Here is a 19,224-nt window from a genome sequence, read left to right on the forward strand (position 1 = left end):
CATTGTTGTCACTTAGAAAAATATTAAGCTAGTGTATTCATTTTGTATTGCTGTAGGAGAAATCTTCACATGTTTAGAAACTTAAAACCAAACAAGTATCTTACCTTGAACTCTCTGTCAGTGAAAAGCCCAGGGATAGCCCAACTGGGTTCTAAGCTGAGGGTGTCATAAGGCTCAGCTAGGGGTGAGCTGGATCTATGATCTTGTAGAAGACTCTCGTCCTCATCTAAATTCACTAGTAGTTGGAAGAATTTTTTCCCTTGAGTACATGCAACTGAACTGCCCATTATCCTGCATGATGGCTCGTGGCCACCTTATGCTTGTTGAAGCCACTTTGGAGTCCCTGAAACGTGGTTTGTTCCTCTCTCAGCATGATACTGTGTTTCTTCCACACCAACAGGAGCATTTTTCCTGTTTGAAATCCTACTAACTTCTGGAAAAGCCTAAGCATTTTTAAAGGGCTACTTGACTGGAGTCAGCTCAGTGAGGATACTCTCCCATTTGAGTAAATCAAATTTAACTGACTGAACCTTCAAAAAATCTTTCTCCATTCAGTACAACATTATTGTAGGAGTGAAATACTACCATATCACCCAAAGTCCTGTTCATATGGAAAGGAAGAGAATTGTGCATGACTGGTCGACCAAAAGGTCATAATTTTAGAGCCAAGTTAGAGTTTTGCCTATAAAAAAAAAATGAAATAATACTTTTCTACAGAACCAAGAGAGCAAATGTTCATTAAGAATTCTGGACCAAGTTAAGGCATCATGCATTTTAAACATGACAAGTATATATTTGTATAAATAAAAAATGTGATAAAATTATTACCCATTTATCCCTATACAAATCACAGGTGGTTAACTTATAAAGAGAAATGTTCATTTGGGTTCATGGTTCTGGAGTTTTCAGTCCAAGCTTGAATGGTCCCGTATCTTTGGTGATTGTTACACATCCTGGTGGAAGCAGATAGCCAAGCAAAGCACTCACTTCATGAACAAAGAAACAAAGAGAAACCAGAAGTGGCTGGTGTCCCACAGTCTCTTCTAGGGCACACTCCCAATATTCCACAGGTACCTTCTTTCAAAAAGTCCACAGAACTTCCCAGTAGTACTACACTGAAGGTCACCCCTTAAACACATGGGTCTTTGGAAAATATTCATCCACAACGCAGCACTGTTCATTTTTCATGAAGATGATAAAATTACAACAAAAGTGTGGAAAACTCTTCTGGCTGCAGAATGTGGCTTAAAATAAAGAACGAATGGGGGACATGAAAGATTGTGATAGCGGAGGTAACCAGCTAGAATTTAGGTATAAAATTAAGTTTTAAAAGCTGTAAATGTCTATGTCTTCAAAGTGAAGAAATAAAAGCCAGAAGGTGAATATGAAATGACGCTGCTGCACCCCACAGAGAAGGAGGGCACCGACAGACCACTGTGTCAAGAAGGGTGTTCTCATTAGAGAGTGGATTAGTCACTTCCTCCTAGCACACCATCATGAACCATGTTTTCTCATCACTATCCTCTGTGCCTGAAACTCAACAGGCAGTCCACACCCCACAGGTGTTCTTTCTTCACTTACATATATATATAAATATATATTCCTTGAAACAAATGATTGCACTCGTAATTTCCATTTCCTCTCCTCTCAATTATTCTTCAGTACAAGCTAAGATTTTGCTTCCAGCAGTCTTCTGATATAATTGACATTCAAATCACTGCTCATTCTGACATAATTAGCATGCATATTGACTAAAACCCATGGTCTCTTTCAGTTGTCATATCCTTCAACTTCTGTAAAAGCTTTATAATATAGTGGATCCCACCTTCTCTTTGCATTCTTGTTATATTGCTAAAGCTTCTAAGACTTTGCAGAATCTAAAGAAGCATCCAGAATCTGAAAAAAAAGAATTCTCTTCCAGATGTCTGTATGTTAGAAGGCTGAAATGTGTTCTTCTCTTCAAGTACATTCATGCCAAAATTGATATTATCTAATTTTATAATGTTAGGTGAATGCTGATGACTCAAAAATTTACACATCCAGCATGTTCCAGTGTCCCCGTCTGGTTGACAGCTCCACTTGGATTTTCACATATTCAAACACAGACTTTGTTTTGAATCCCCCACATCAAAATATTCCTCTTCCTAAGTTCTGACTTCATATATGGCATCACTATTCTTTGATATCTTTATTTCCTCAGTTTTCTCACAATATATATTCAGTTCTTGTAGGCTCTGCAATTAAAATATATATTGACATTAGGACTTTGGCATCTTACTATTACAGAGGATTTTCTTCATGGAGAATTTTCTATCAGATGACTGGTCTTACTGAAGACAATTTGAAAATCTCTGTAGAATTATGTAAAGAATACCCTCCTGGAAAAACTGGAGAGATTGCTAGGGAAAAAAATTGTTAGGCCAAGGTTGACAAGAAAAGAAAGAATAAAAAAGTGAGCCTAGCACTCAGCTGCATTTGTGCTCAAGCTTCCAGGTTTCCAGCAGTCAGGGAACTAAGAGAACAGGGGGTGCTTAGGGTAGACTCAAAGTCCTGAGGGAGGAATAGTTACACATCAGAGCCTACAAGAAACATGACCTCTTATCAATATTGATACTATTAGTTGAGATTTCTAAAGTTCTGTTTTATAAGTATAAAGACAATTAGCAAATATAAACTCCCTCATATTCTAGCTAGCTCATTAAAATATTTCACATCTAAGATACTGCCTACCAATATCCTCTTGTTACAATAACACTAGGTAGCACCTCAAAGGAACCCTACCATTTTCCATAGACAGTGCCAAACATTCAATAAAAAAATTACCTGTCGTATGAGACAAAATCAAAACTTTGATAAAAGAAAAACATCATTCATGGAAAAAATAATCTCAGAGAACTATAATTATTTACACTATCAGACATGTCTTTAAAATAACTGATTAACATATTGATATGTTTTTAAAAGAGAATCCACGTTGCAGAACAGCACCCCAAAAATAAAATACTTGCTAGAATTAAGAAATAATAGATTTAAAAGAAAAATTCTAAAATTAGTAGGTTTAGATAGCAAATCAAAGAAAACTTGCAAATTCAAAGACAAGTCCATAAAAAGTAAACTGATAGTGGAAAGAAAAGAAAAGAAAAGAGCATTGATGATACATGAGATGTGGTAAAAATGGTTAAATATTTGGGACATGAAGAAGGCCTAACATATACCTCAGTATCTGTTGAAAACTCAAAATGAAAGAAAGATGAGAACAAGTAAAAGAACGTGTGAGAAGTAATTGTCAAAACATTTTTCTAACCTGAGTAAAGTCATCAGTCCACAAATGAATAAAATGTTAGAAATCTCAAAAGGGAAAAATACAGTGAGATCATACAGACATATATCAGGTGAAACTGGTGCAAATCAAAGAATGAAAAAATATGTATCATATATATGGGATATATATATATATATCATATATATATATATATATATATATATATATATATATATATATATATATATATGCAATAGAGGAAAAATACAATTTTAAAGGACAAACCTAAAAAGGTAGAAACAAAAACTTTTCTCCCCCAAAGGAGGATTAATAAAAATATCCCTGATCTCACTACAATCCTCGTGAAAAAAATCAACATGAGTTTCCCTGCCAGGAGGGTCAGAAAACCGTCCTGTCTCTTAGTTAGGGAGAGGTCATTTCTATGAAGTGAACAGAAAAAAGAAAAGTAATTTGCCCTACAGGAAGGATAGAAAATTTTCAGGCCAGGATTCTGAGACTAAAACAGAACCAGTAGGAAAGGGAAAGACACCCATACACAACCAGCTACAGGTACAATGTAGAGATTGGCTGCTTGGTGTACGGTGTAAGATTGCAACAATGATTCCGGAGCCTGGGGTTAACAGAGCCTAACACCGAAGGTGGATCAGGAAAACCAAAATTATCCCTTTAGTACCACAAGCCTCACACCAAATAGAAACCAATAGTTACCTATTGCTGGGGAAGAGTGAAAGTATGGAGAGAAATTACAGTGCTAAGTAAAGCTGGGCAGAGCATGAGCACGGATGACACCTCTCCCTCATCTCTGCTCAGCAAAACAGCAGTGGTTTACTTCTAAAAGAATTTGCTATCTTGGGGCACCAAAGGTAACTACAGCAACAATGCCGAAATCATCTCAACCTCCTACAAAATGTGCTGTAATAAGACACATTCATTTTCTAAATAAATACCACTTACCCCAGTCTTTATGGGTCTTTACTAAAATTTCTGGAAATCAAGACAAATTATGCTTCTAAAAATTAGCCTTTAATTTAAAAAGTGTTAGAGCATTCAAAATTATCGAACCAGAAATGATCTAAGACTGGATTTATTAAGCAAGAAGTTTAGCATGATTATTCTGTTCAGGAGCACAGAGAGGTTCTCCGATTTAAAATGGGGCCACCTCCAAGTAAATCATAGTAAACTGAGAATATCATATAAGTCCATAAAGTCTTTAACCACCTAATCTGTGGAACATCATGTCTAAGCAACATAGTACACTGTAGAACATGTGTTGGTTACCGTCATGATCATATGGCTGACTAGGAGTTCAAGAGAGAGATGCATTAACGTGGGAAAAAACCCATTTTCAAAATTTGAAGTATAATTTCTACTGAATGCATATTATTTTTGCATCACTATAAAGTTAAAAAATCATAAGTCCTAAGTTTGGATATTTCTAATGGAAAACATGAGGACTTCCATAGCAGCAATAAAAAATATAAAACATAAGTGCTAGAAATAAAAGACACAACATGAAAAAGTAGATGATTCCTCTAATGAGCTTAAGACTAACGATGAGACAGAAAAGAATCACTGGACTTGAAGGGGAGGAAATAGAAACAATGCCAAATGCAATGTAACAAAAAGGAGCAAGCAGTGAAAGAGAACAAGGGATATGAGAACTGTACAACAATATAAAACACTCAAACAAATGTCTAATTTGAATCTCAGAAAAGGGATAGAATAAAGTAGATTTCTATTTCATGAGGTCGTGACTAACATATGTTGCAAAATCAATAAAAGAAACCACAGATCCAAGATCAGAGAACGTAAACAGGACAGGATTAAAAAGCCTCACATTCAAATTTTTAAAACTCAAATATCAAAAGAAAATGTTAAAGATATACAGAAAAATAGGTATACATACACAAAAAATGCAACAGTTATTATTAGAAATGAAGAAAACTGTAAGACAAGTTCTCATCCACCTTAACTGTCTGGAGATTTTTGAACGTGGTAAAAGGGACATAGGTTACCAAAATGTAGAGCTTGTTTGGTGGATCTTCTTTCTCATTTACAATTTCTAAACAACTGTATAGGGGTACACTACTGGACAATCCTTATTCCCTTGGCCCAGAAAGTTTTGTTGAGCCTGGTGTCAATGCACACATCTGGAGTCCCCTTCTCCTTCATGGAAAATTTCCAGATCTCCTTAAGTGTCCCATGGGTGCACTTGTTGAAGCCCACTCCATGGGTGCACTTGTGAATATTGATGGTGCGTTCTTGGGTCACCACCTCGCTGATGGTACAACGGCTCTTCCCACCACCTTTCTTTGTGGGAGCCACTCTGCAGAGTTCAAGTTGGAAAAAGAAGAGATATCTTTAAAATACTGAAAAGATAATCATAAAACTCTCACCTAGAAATCTGTATTCCATATATCTCTGATAAGCAGCTGAGGTCCAGAGTGCATGAAGAACTCCAAAAACTCAATGAGTTTCAAAAATGGACAATAATCCTCCATAGACCTTTCTCAAATGAAGACATCTAAATGGCTAACAGGCATATAAAAAAAACCTCAACTCATTACCAGGGAAACACAAATCAACACCACAATATGGTATCACCTCACACCAGTAAAAGTAACTTCTCGAAAAGGCCAAAGATGATAAGCTCTGGTGAGGAAGTAGAATCAAAGGAATGCTTGCACATTGCTGGTGAGAATGTAAAGTAGCATGGTCATTATAGAAAGCAACAGAGAAGTTCCTCAACAATTAAAAATAAAACCACTATAAGATCTTGCAGCCTCACCAACTGATGAATGCATAAATACACTGTGGCACATGTATGCAGTGGAATACTTTACAGTCATGGAAAAGAATGAAATTTCATCATTTATACACATGAGATCATTATATTCAGGGAAATAGATCAGGCTTAGAAAGAAGAGCATAATCTCACTCATATGTGCTAAATAAAAAAGTTGATCTCCTCAAAGTTGAGATTAGAATGGTGGTGACTACAGACTGGGAAGGGCAGAGTGAAGATAAGATAGAGAAAGAGAGTGTTATGGTTTATGTCTGTGTGTCCCCCCAATGCCTCATGTGGACATGGGGCAGGATTTAGAGTTTGAATATGGGTGTGAGAGCTGCACCCGCCCTGGAGTGGATAGTTTGCATATGTAAGGGAGAGGAAGAAGTGCTTGAGGGCATTCCTCCTCCGCCATTCCTCCCCCATTCTGCTCTGGTGTGGGTTTGCAGCTTAGCTGGGTGCTGCTGCCCTGAGATGCAGCCCTCTGCAATGTGCCACTCTGCCTTATAATCTGCCAAGTACGGATTGAAACTTCCACGAACTGTAAGCGAAATAAACCTTTCCTTCCTTAATTTTGGGCATCAGGTATTTTGTCCCAGCAGCGAGAAAAAAGTAACCAAGACAGAGAGTTTGGCAATGTTGCAAGTACAAATAAAATACACAAACTCTGTGTGTGTGTGTTTGTGTGTGTGTGTATACATAAGTGTATAACCACCACTGATATTAGTAGAATAGGAAGTTCTAAGACTTCCTCCACAATAATAACTACTTAGATATCAAAATGCAAAGAGGAAAGATTAATGAAGATAGAAGCTACTGCATCGTGGTAGGAGCTTCTGGGATATTTAAAATGCCCATCTGTGAGGCTTCACATCCCACAATGGTGGCACCCTCAAGATGACAACCCAGTTACTTACTCTCGGGAGACAATACGGTGTTTACACATGTGGATCTGATTTATTTCGCTTATGAGTATGGTCTCTAGTTGCATCCATTTACCTATAAAAGCCTTAAGTTTCTCTTTCTTTATAGCTAGGTAATACTCCATTGTATAAAAATACCACATCTTTTTTATCCTTTCCTCAGTTGATGGACATTTAGGTTGTTTCCAAGATTTAGCTATGACAAATTGTGCTGCTATAAACATGGGAGCACATATACTGTGATGGTATGATGTCTTCATTTCTTCTGGAAAAACACCCAGAACTGGAATAGCTGGGTTGAATGAGACCTGTAATGCTAGTTTTTTGAGGACTCTCCATACTAGTGAAAGAAACTGAAAGAGTAAATAAAATCTGAAAGGTACGATAGAGATTGTGAAAAGGAAACAAACTGCTCAAAAGAAAAAAAACTCAGATGGGGAAAGGAGGAAAGAAAGAAAGAAGAAAGGGGAAAATATATATATACACACATAAGATAGCTAAGAAAATTGTACTACTAATTTCTATTGGTTTATTGAAAGGAACAATTAATGCCTATTGAAAGGAACAATTAATGCTTAATTGTTTGAGCAATTTTGCATGCCTATGTCTGATAATCTGAATAACTACTTTTAAGATAACAATATGCAATATACCGACCGTTGTTCATTTCCTATCATCTTGTTTTGAAATTCTGTACCATTTTTATTGTTTTTTTATTCTCTTTTAAATAAAAAAAATGCAAAAAAAGATGACAACACACATTGCTGGTGTACAGTGTTAAAAAAAATAAAGAACACCACAAACCTTATCTCAAAGAAAACTGGTTGCCATTTTTAATTGTCCACTCTGTGATTGATGTAAACACTTTCCTTTGTTTCCTTTGACTGTGAGTTGTCCCAGATAGCTTTCTTGGCAGACTTTGCTGATTGCATTTAAAGGTCAAACTACTGCTGATAGCAACCTTAGCCTTGGGATGAGTTGGGATAAGCAAGAGATATTGAAAAGTTTGGGAAAGAAGAGCTTGAGGGAAAAGATACATGGGGAAAAAGAGCTTTTAAACATTTACTTGTGTATAAGAAGATTGAGGAAACCATGCATATGTCCAGGGCTGGGTGTTATGATGAGGCCTGAAAGAACCCTCAGATTTCACCTCTGGAAGACCTTCAGGTTCTTCCCAATAGCAAATGAAGGCTAAAGTAAATTCATAAATGGCCTAACTGCTGAAGGTATGCCCCAAATAGAACCAAGTGTCCATCAGTTGGTGAATAGATAACCAACTATGGTGTTTTCATACAAGTGAATACTAAGTAATAGTATTGAATACTAAGTAATAGAACTGCTCCTTACAGTTTAAAAACCTGGACATGACACAACTCTAAGTATTAGAGGAGTCTGAAGAAAGAAACCAGACAGCTAGTGGATTTAGTAGCTGAGGAACAACACAAGGAGCTTCTGGGTTTTCTTACTGCTTCCCATATAACTTGGATAAGGGTTTGTAGGAGATGCCAACCTGAAACTACCAATAGCTAAAGACAAAAAACAATCCAAGAAAAACCAGAGAGCTGAGGTTGACCCTGTGTCAGTGCATCACAGGATATACTTGGTTGGTATCTTCTAGATTTCTCTAATCTGTTCAGGTTTATTTGTATGGAGTTTTGGCACCAGAGTTAAAGATCGTATTCACGGTAATTCACAGTCTCCTTTCCCAATAGGTGTATAGTTCCTACCTGCAGAGGAGACGTGTGCTCCCCCTAGCACTCCGCCACAGCACAAGTGAGCTGAACATGATTAAGACAGCTATTGTTGAGTGAAATTTCTTCCATGTCTCTGTTAGCGACCACATTATCAGAATAGTTTAAATCCTTGTTGAAAATTATAGCTAACATCCAATGATATATTTTAAGAGATGTCAGAATATTTTTCAGACTTTGACATAAACTGAGGCCAGAAATTTGAAAGAATCTCTTTATTTTTATGCATTGCAATTTGTTTCTCATACTTCTGTCTGTGAGAGAAGCAATGTTGAAGGCTGCTTGCTTAATTACCGTAAGCGCCAGTGGCAATTCAGACTGCATTGTTTATAGCTTACAATGTTCCTATTTACTGTGAAACCACAAAGAGCCTGACAGATTTCTTTGTGTGAGAGTTACTTAAGAGTTCCGCAGGCCACAAAAAATATGGTATTATTTAACAAGCACTTTATCCTAGAAGGTGAGATATTATTACTCAAGTGTTACCCAAAGGCAGCTGATAAAGTAACAATAACTCCATCATGATAAATTTATTTAACACACAAGTATGGCATGAGCATTTAAAATAAAAGTTGCTATTTGACTTTTACTAAAACGTAAACATCATATTGTCTTCCTAGTGTAAGAACCTGGAAGAGTAAATAAAATCTAAAAGGTACAATAGATATTGTGAAAGGAAAAGAAGCTGCTCAAATGGTTAGAACAACTGGGATGAGGGAAAAGAGGAAAGGAAGGAAGGAAGGGAGGAAGGAAGGAAGAAAGGAAAGGGAGGAAGAAAGAAAGAAAGGAAGGAAGAAAGAAAGAAAGAAAGAAAGAAAGAAAGAAAGAAAGAAAGAAAGAAAGAAAGAAAAGAAAAGAAAATATGTATATATGTATAACAAGACAGCTGGGATAATTGTGCAGCTGATTTCTACTGCTTTATTGAAAGGAACAGTTAATGTTTAATTGTTTGATCAATCTTACATGCCTGTATTTGTTTATCTGATTAACCAATTTGAAGATATCAATATGTAACACAACAGCCATTGTTAATTTCCTATCACCCTGTCTGAAATTCTGTGTTGGTTTTACTATTTTTATGTTGTTTTGCTTACGTCTGCATGTTTGTTAAAGTGTTTTCATTCTTTTATCTTTAAAATAAAGAAACTATGATTTAAAAAATAAAAATTTAAAAAATGAAGCAATACCAGTCCTCTTCAGCCAGCGTCATCTCCCTTGAAACATGGATGGGACCATCTTGTTTCAAGGAAGCCAGAGGCTGAATACTAATTGAAAATCTGTAAGTAGGAATTTAAAAGCAGTACTTCCCCTGCTTCACCGTTTCACAAGAACTAAATTAAAATGCAGTTGTTTTCAAAGTATGTGGCCATAAGTGGTTTTCCTCCCCTTGGAACTATTTTGTAAGATATATAAGATAGCCATAACAGGTAAACAAAATTTCTCTTAGGTCCCATGGAGATTCAGACTGCTATCGTCAAAACTCTTTCCTCTTGGGTCTTGGCAGATATGCAGGGAAAGTCTTGATATGCTATGAAGCCCTCAGAATCCAACAATCTTCCCAGCCTGGCATCCCTGAGACCCCTGACATGCTCCCTGGAAAGGCAATGGGGGCTCTGGGCCCAGCGTGCTGGAAGAGCCAGCCTGGTGCCACTTCGGGCACAGATTTGGTCTTAGTGCCTAGGGCAGTCCTTTCCTCCAGTCCTGCTTTCCAGCTTGAAAGCAGTGGGGTAATCTGGGTCCAGTCACTCCTTTTAGGATTAGGGAGTGGGTATCTTTTATTGACTCAATACCTGAACTTGTTTTTCCTACTTCTTCCTATTTTAGAACCAGTGAAGAATTTGTTCTCACAGCCCACCTCCCTGCAGACTGTTGAGCCAAGGTAAGTGCTCTGACTCAGACCATCTTGCCTATGCACGCAGCTGTTTCAGGCTCCGATGGCACAGCAGTACTGAATCCTGGATGTTTCATGTCTCTCTTTTCCACTGTCAATTCCTCGGGATCAGCTAGGGTGATACACCCATCTTCTAAAATTCCAGAAGCAGCCAGTTAGGCAGTAAACTGAGGGAACAGATCCCTTCCAGTCCCTTCAAAAGCCATCTTTTCGTATTGGATCAGCATTAAGCCTCCCCACCCTCTCACCCCAACCTCCGTATTGCTGCCTTGCTCCCAGATGTTCTTGAGCAGCAAACTGCTGCATCTTCCTGGCAACTTGATGTCATGACAGCTACAAAAAATGCAACTGTCTTGGCAGAGACAGAGGTCATTTCTTCATTACTGGTGTATTTTTGGGAACCTACCTTTGGTCAGAACCCAGACAAGATTAGGGGCAAGAAAGTGCACACACAGCTGGCACAAAAGGGAGAGAAGCCATGCTTTTTTGATTCTAGGTCTTAAATCTTCTAGAATGGGTCACGCCATTGAGTGTGTGGTAGTGGAATAAAAAATTTGTGAGTAAAAAAGGTCTATGGCTTTTATACTAAAATACTAAATACAATGCTATAATATATCCATTTGTGTGCAATAATTAGTGCTCATGAGCTTTCATTTAGCTGGTGAGAAATAAGGAAGCCCCATTCACCCTTTGCGAGAGTCCTCCAGGAGTACAATTTACTTGTGTGAACAGGTATGCCTAGATAGCCCAGCTCATCTTCCAATATGTCTGTCAATCTCTGGTTTGATGACACTGTCCCATCCAAAACCAGCCTTTCCTATCAAATCTAAGGTGCAGCATGACACTGTTCTCATCCCACTGACATTCAGCAATTGCTAATTGTCTGTCCTACAGAATGACCCTGATCCCTTGCTGTCGTCCATGAAGGTCCCCATATCTGATACAGACCAGTCGCCCCCACCCCATCCATCCTTTTCCTGTTCATTGACACACACTTCGGCACTCACATAGCTGTCAGGTCATTATGAGCTGCTCTCCTGAATGTGCCAGGCTGTTTCAGAATTCTGTGTCTTTTCTCACTTTCACTCATCTGCCTAAAATTCTGCATCTTCTCACCTACTCATATTTCAAAGCATGTCTAAGGCTATTTCATCTGTGAGGCATTTATCAAACATTTCTATGTGTTCATATCTGTTTTCTGCTTCTGATTAGCTATACTCTTATATCCTATTATTTCCTTTTTTTAAAAATTTGGGCTCATCTTTAATGAGCTGCTCCTGTAATCAAATTTTAGTGGGACTACAGAACATTTCCTAAAACAGAAATTTTAAATGTAAAAACATGGTAGTGGTCACCAAATCAGATCTTTTTATCTATGTGTGAGTCAGCCGGTGATTAAGTGCATGCCTTAGTTGCCAAGAGAGATCCTGGGTCCAGTATCATCCTGACTTTATCACTCTCTAACTGGAAATGTTGCTTCATGTGTCTGAAACACAGTGTCTTCTACGCAGTTAGAATTACCCTATCTCATTAACTTTATTCACTCAACTAAATGGGATGGCATATGAAAATGACTTAGCAAACTTCCAGGCATGTAAAAAGCCCTCAATAAATCTTTTTTTACAGGATGTCACTAGAGTTAATACTAATCAAAACATTTGAGTTATTACTAAGAAAAACATAACTCTACCAAATTCTCAATTGTTTTTATCATTTTATCTATGAACAAAGTGCCTGTAACTCTCAGGTTGTCATATCTTAGTAGATGGTGGCACTTCTATTCAATAAACCATATGGCTGAAATTTCTCCCGTATCTTTGTCTCCTCCCCTTCCATTTTGAATCCACTGATTACTTCTAAAGACTCTTGTATCTACCACTTCTCTGAAACCAGTGCTCAAGGTCACTGTCACCTCTGTGCAATCTCCAACTGGACTCACCGCTCTCGGTCAGGTTTCAGTGGGGTCCACTTTAAAATGACAATTATCCTCCCATAGTGTAGTCATGTCATATCCCACTGCATTTAGAGCACTATTCAGGTCCTCATTCTGACCAAGCCTGTCCTGGATCTTCTCAAATTTCCCACCCTTCCCTGGACAACAATGGTGGTCTCATTTCATAATGCCCTCCCCGCAAGTTTTTCAAAGAGTTCCACCTAAAACTCCTTTTTGCCTAAGTGGCACATCTTCCAAGGGCAGAGGGAAATTTCAGATTACACAAGGATTATTCCGTTCTTTTATAATATTTATAGAAAATAGCTTCAATTTATTTATGCAATTCTAGCTTTCCTTAAAAAAAAAAAAACTTCCAAGACACCCACCCTCACCCTATAAATTCAAAGCTCCCCAAAAGCAAGGGCCAAGTTGTTTTGCTCTCCACTCTGCCACCTAGGAACATTTTTCTCTCTCCTGATCTGCTGTCTTCACCCTCTTTGCTGCTCCAAGCTGAGGCAAAAGCTCCTTCCATGCTTATTTCAAAGAGGCTAAGACTGCAAAGTCACATAGTAAGTCATTGGCAGACCTGGCCCTCGAATGAGGTCCTGGTGTAATACTGAAGAGTCCCACTCCCCCATCCCATCACTTTGTCATGTGACTCACAGACGGTGACAGCCACTCTCAGTCTGCAGTGATGATAGAGAAGAAGCAATAGTGTATGAGACTTGGATGCTTGTAAGGAAAAACTTCCAAGGTTCCGAGCAGATGCAGGGGTGGGGCGCTGGCTTATCCTTTAAAACTGGCAGTTACGATACTACATAAAACCCGGCTTTACACTTAGAGGTGAATGGAACCTGTCCTGCCCTCTGTGGGAACTTGGTAGGTCTCTTCAATCTTGCCAACACTCAATTCTTCATCATTAAAATGGACATAATAAATATATGTAAAGAGGGTGTTTGCCAGTTAAATTTTGCAATGCATAATGTATCCAGGTCATGAGCTAATTTCTAATATAGTACTAATAAATAGTGCCTTTACCAATAATCGGAGAATGCTTCATTCTCTTCGGGCCCACGGAACGAGGGATTCTAACTGGACCATAGATTCTGATCAAATGATTCTTTCCTGCAGGACAGCTAAGCCCTCTATCGTTAGCATGGAGGCGGAAAACCACACTCGGGTCTCCAAGTTTATCCTGGTGGGGTTCCCCGGGAGCTTGAACATGCGCACTGCAGTGTTCCTCATGTTCCTGGTGTGCTATATTCTGACAGTGACTGAAAACGTGATCATCATCCTCCTGGTGCAGCAGAACCGGCCATTGCACAAGCCCATGTACTTCTTCCTGGCCAACCTGTCCTTTCTGGAGACCTGGTACATCTCCGTGACCGTGCCCAAGCTGCTGTTCAGCTTTTGGTCTACGAGCAACAGCATCTCCTTCACTCACTGCATGATACAACTTTACTTCTTCATTGCGCTCATGTGCACAGAGTGTGTGCTCCTGGCTGCCATGGCCTATGACCGCTATGTGGCCATCTGCCGTCCACTCCACTACCCCACCATCATGAGCCATAGGCTCTGTTTCCGCCTGGCTTTTGGTTCCTGGGGCATCGGCTTTGGCATCTCTTTGGCAAAGATTTACTTCATCTCCCGTCTCACCTTCTGCGGGCCCAATGTCATCAATCACTTCTTCTGTGACATCTCGCCGGTACTCAATCTCTCCTGCACAGACATGTCCATAGCTGAGCTGGTGGACTTTGTCCTGGCCCTGGTCATCTTCCTCTTCCCACTCTCGGTCACTGTCCTGTCCTATGGATGCATCCTGGGAACTGTGCTGCGCATGCCCACTGGAAAGCAGAAAGCCTTCTCCACTTGCGCGTCCCACCTGGTGGTGGTCACCATCTTCTACTCAGCTACGATTTTCATGTATGCCCGGCCCCGAGCAATCCACGCCTTTAATATGAACAAAATTATTTCCATCTTCTATGCCATTGTCACCCCAGCACTAAACCCTTTCATTTATTGCCTCAGGAATCGGGAGGTGAAAGAAGCCCTGAAGAAACTGTCCTGTTACCAGGCAACTGGGTCTGACTAATCTATTATGAGCAGCGAGAGAGAGGGGTGCCTGAGTGCCTGCTCTGCCGCCCCCGTCTTTCCTCTTTCCTTCCGCCTCTGCCTGCGTTTACACGGCACCCCCGTGCCCACATCAGTCTTAGGCCCTTGGTGGCTTGAATCTGTGCTGTGTCGTCTATGCTGTAAGTGCACGTATGTCATAAAGAGAGAGCTAGAAAGAGGCGTTCTTGTTAGTTGTCCCCTGAAATGGAGCTTTTGAGATTATGAGTAAATTAGTAACTGGCGTGAAAAAAAGAGGTATATTAGTCAGCTATTTTGGGATCTGGCAACCATTAACATCCTCAAGGCCCATGGATTTGACAGTGGCAGCTTGATTTCCAATCGTCCTAACTGTGACAGAAGTAGAAGCTCCTCCACAGCCCCATACTTGACGTGCTGGGAGTCTGTCGCGGTAGCAGAGTTGAAAGCTGCTCCTCAAGCCCTTGGAAGACTTGCCAGCACCTCCTTTTCTATGTTAACACTTTCTGCTTCAAAGAGTGTTTTCTTTCACCTGGCAGTGAACACAACTTGTACAGTAATATTTTTCTTTCTAATATAATTTATACAGTTGCCTTTTATTGCATTTCGTATTTGCCTCCACAATGTTTAATGTCACAATGTTTGCCTGTGTCTTTCAATGAATGAGCATAAGGAAGATGATAAATAAGTATCATCAGATACATTAATTCCTGAATGGACTTACCCTTCTCAATAATTTTTTCTTCTGGTACCAGTGTTTTCTCATTCCTTTCCATTTTTCTTTTACTTCCTCCAACGTTTACTCTTCCTGCACTATTTTCACATACAAATAATCAGCCCAGTTTTAGGATTTGACGTGGATTTTCTTTCCATTCAATAGCGACTCTAAACCGTCTTTATTTATCTGACACCTTACATATTCACACAAAAGCTTTTTGATCAAACATATCTTTGCGGCCCATCTTTCATCTACAGTCTTGCCAACAGCAAAGGGAACTCTACTTTAAATTGCATTCAATATAATACTCTCCTATCGGTAAGAATTTAAATTTTATATAAAAAATTCAAAGCGGGAGCACATACTGCATTTGCAAATCTTTCATCTAAGTACAAGCAACACTTTCAAGAATGCGTTCTCTTTCTTTTGAAGAACCATTACTTGGAAGTATTTGTTCCCTTTTATGAACTGCCTGAACAGATAACTAAAGAGGCGAATAACATGGTTGTGGGAACAGGTAGCGGGGAGCAGAGGTCCAAACTGTCTCCTGGCTCCGTGCCCTGGATCCTTTCTCCAGCATGGAGTGTGTGTGTGGCTGTCCCTAGGGAGATGTATGCTGCTTTGCCTGCCAACTGTGGAAACCCATTGTGAAGGGATGTATTTGGAATAATGAATCACTATACCTGAAGCCCAGTTAATGATATAAAAATGGACAAATGTGAACTGTAGGTTCCAGGAAATAAAGGAAACAAAGGTGGAAACGGAGCACACCTCACTTTGGAAAACATACAAAAAGAAGCAATGCTTGTAATTAATGTTTGCTCATGGGATGTATTTTGGTCCATTAATACAATAAAAAGTGATTATTATATATGTTCTCTTGGTGCAAAAAGGAATTATGCTGTGAAAAATGACTTCAGATGAATCAAACAATGATGGCTGAGTCATATAGGAATATTCAACATGTGCATATAGGAATATTCAAGCAGGCAAAGACATAATCAGTAGACCCAGAACTTTACTAATATGCTAGGCAGTTCTAACCCAAATCAGGTTGCTATATCACAGTTACTGATCACATATACCTAGGGGCAGAATTGCCACATCATATGCTAATATTTAGCTTTTTGAAAAAATACCAAAATGTTTTCCACAGCAGCTGTGCCATTATTACCTTCCCATCCTGTGCATTAACATACATATTAGTCAGGAGCCTCCAAAAAAAAAAAAAAAAAAAACAAGACATAATCAGTAGAGATCAAGAAATGAAAGATGAAGCATTCTGGCAACATCTTGAGTTTTAGCCCAGTTATATTTTTGCCATGTGACCTTGGAAAAACTACTGCACTCTCTGAAACACTGACTGCTCATATGTAAAAGAGTATTAATAATGCTTCTCCCCAATATTCACATAGTAGTTATGAGAATCAACCAACATGATAAAAAAATACCTTGACTATTATCTCTCTAGAGTAGAGTAAAGTCTGAATAAGCTGCCACCTGGGTAGGGCTCACCTGGAGGAAGGTCATCAGGAAGGCTGTGCTCTCTGACCTATCCAAAGCTACCCTTAACAGACTGAGCTTCCTGTACAGTGTGTGAGGCTACAGATATAAGGGGCTATTTCATTCTCTATTACTTTCATAAGTACCCAAGTAGAGGAGAGTGTGGAAGTAGGATTTCCCTGCAAACCTATTAAACCATGTTTCAAAGAACAAATGACAAGCAGGAATGTGCCCTTGACCTCCTTGTGAAAAGACTTCCATAAGGACATAGGCTAGGGGAAGTACAGGCTTGGCTCAGACAAATCCTCCTAACGGAGAAGAACAGTTACAGCCATGTACTGATTAAATTCACACAGAAACAACCTGGAACACATGAATGTGGGGCACATGAAGTCAACTCAAGGTTTTAGTCTGGCATTGGTGGGGTTGTAGAGGTTGCCATGAAAAAGTCTGAAGTTGAGTTTTAGTAGTTTGCTAAGGGACCAAGCCCTGAACATGTGGTTATCACTAACCAAACTTCTAAGGAGTTTCACCAAAAAGATGTGAATATATTAATTTCACATGCGGTATACATTTTAGCTCACTGCATTCATTTATTCAACCAATATTTATTATGTATCTGCTGTGTTCCTGCAAAGATTTGATAATAAAAAAAACAAAAAACTTGCTAGTCTATTGAGCTGAAATAGATAATACCTTCTACAAACATCATACATAGGTACATAGTACTACATGTATATATACACATGTACATACTACATACTACATATATACTGGAGTGGGTTGAATGGTGGCTCTCAAAAATGCATATTCATATCTCTAGCCTGTAACTTGTGACTGTAAGGCATATTTGGGGGAAAGAGCACTTGAAATGCAATAATGTTAAGGATCACACAATGAGACCATCCTCGATTGTTTGAGTGGGCTCTAAGTCCACTGCAAAGGGTCCTATATGAAAAAGAAGCAAAGAAGACCACAGAGAAGACTGTGGGAAGATGGAAGCAGAGGTTGGAGTTGTGCATCCAGGAATCCCTTGAGCCACCAGAAGCTGGAGGACACAAGTCAAAATTCTCCCCTCGAATACTGAAAGAAAATACAGCGGTGTCTCGGTACTCATCATTAATTGGTTCTGGGAGGTATGACACATGCAAAAAATTACAAGCATCAAACAAATTATTTTGTCTGGAAAGGGTAACAATTGACACCAACACGTTCTACCTTTCATGTGGACTTCCAAACAAATGATGAGTATGTGGGACAAAGTTTTCACATCAAAATCCATCCAAATTCAACAAGGCTCAAAGCAAGGCAACACCAAGGTGCACCTGTACCTGTTGACGCTTTGACTTCAGACTTTTAGCCTCCAGAACTTTAAACATGTAATTGTTTTTTTAAGCCATAAAACTTTGATGTGTCTTTTTTTAGAGCCTAGGAAACTAATATAAGCAACAATCCAGGTGGCAGCAAGTGTTATGTGGGGCTGGGATGGAAGGATAACAGGAAGTGCAGGGTTTCTGAAATTTTAAATATGCTATTCGCAGAAGCTCTCTCTGAGTAAGTAACACTGGAGCAAGTACATGGAAAAGTACATGACCCTGGGGTAAGTCCATGGTCAGACTGAGTAAGACATGTAGTTACTTGGGCAAAGAACAGTCTGGAAGGAGAAACAGCAAGAGCAAATGTGGGATCTTACAGATGTGTCTGAGGAGACGTCTAGTAAGAAGAAGAGATAAGAGCAAGCCAGAGTGACTTGAACACTAAGCACTGATATAAAATAATCCTAAGCCTTACTCTGAATGGAGTGGGAACCCACTACAAGGTTTTGAGTAAAATAATGACAGGATCTCCTTGTTTTAAAAGGATCATTCTAGTTACTGTATGTTACTGGTAAGTTACAGTAACTACCAGAAGAGATTCTCACAAGGCAAGAGCAGGAGAAGGGAGACTATTTCATCAACACACAATGGTGGATTGGATCAGAATAGCAGTAATGGAAATGAGGGGAAATGGTCTGATTCTAGATGTATTTTCGAAGTATAACCAATACTCTATAGCCAATAAAAGGATGACAGAATACACAACATTCATGTCCATGTGGGCCAGCTTGATGAAATGTTCCTATCATGTTATGTGAGGAGCTCTCATCAATTATCTTTTGCTGTATGATAAGCCACTCCCAAACTATTTAGTTCCAGGACTGGAGGTTAGCCAAGTAGTTCTCCTGCTGCTTTGGTTGGGGCTTGCATAGGACTTTGCAGTTGGCTAGTAGGTCACTAGAAACTTGCCTGGATGGCCTCCCTTCGTGGGGCCTTTTGTCCCCCAGCAGGCTATCTTGACCTCATCACA

General features: G+C 39.2%; 1 protein-coding gene and 1 pseudogene across 1 annotated transcript; one reads left to right on the forward strand and one right to left on the reverse strand.

Annotated features, from left to right (window-relative positions):
* Positions 1-5,211: 5,211 nt before the first annotated feature.
* LOC106146665 lies at positions 5,212-11,009 on the reverse strand (annotated as a pseudogene).
* Positions 11,010-13,484: 2,475 nt separating this feature from the next.
* LOC102004170 (olfactory receptor 6B1) lies at positions 13,485-14,760 on the forward strand. The gene has a single exon (XM_005404722.1). The coding sequence runs from the start codon at positions 13,552-13,554 to the stop codon at positions 14,659-14,661; it is 1,110 nt and encodes a 369-aa protein (XP_005404779.1). The 5' UTR covers positions 13,485-13,551; the 3' UTR covers positions 14,662-14,760.
* The last annotated feature ends 4,464 nt before the right edge of the window (positions 14,761-19,224 follow it).

Source organism: Chinchilla lanigera, unplaced genomic scaffold (genome assembly GCF_000276665.1).
Source record: "Chinchilla lanigera isolate Chin_1 unplaced genomic scaffold, ChiLan1.0 scaffold00090, whole genome shotgun sequence".
NCBI classification, from domain to species: domain Eukaryota; kingdom Metazoa; phylum Chordata; class Mammalia; order Rodentia; family Chinchillidae; genus Chinchilla; species Chinchilla lanigera.

Bases quoted from the DNA above. Each gene is read 5' to 3' on its own strand.
- LOC102004170 (XM_005404722.1), top strand. From the start codon at position 13,552: ATGTATCCAGGTCATGAGCTAATTTCTAATATAGTACTAATAAATAGT.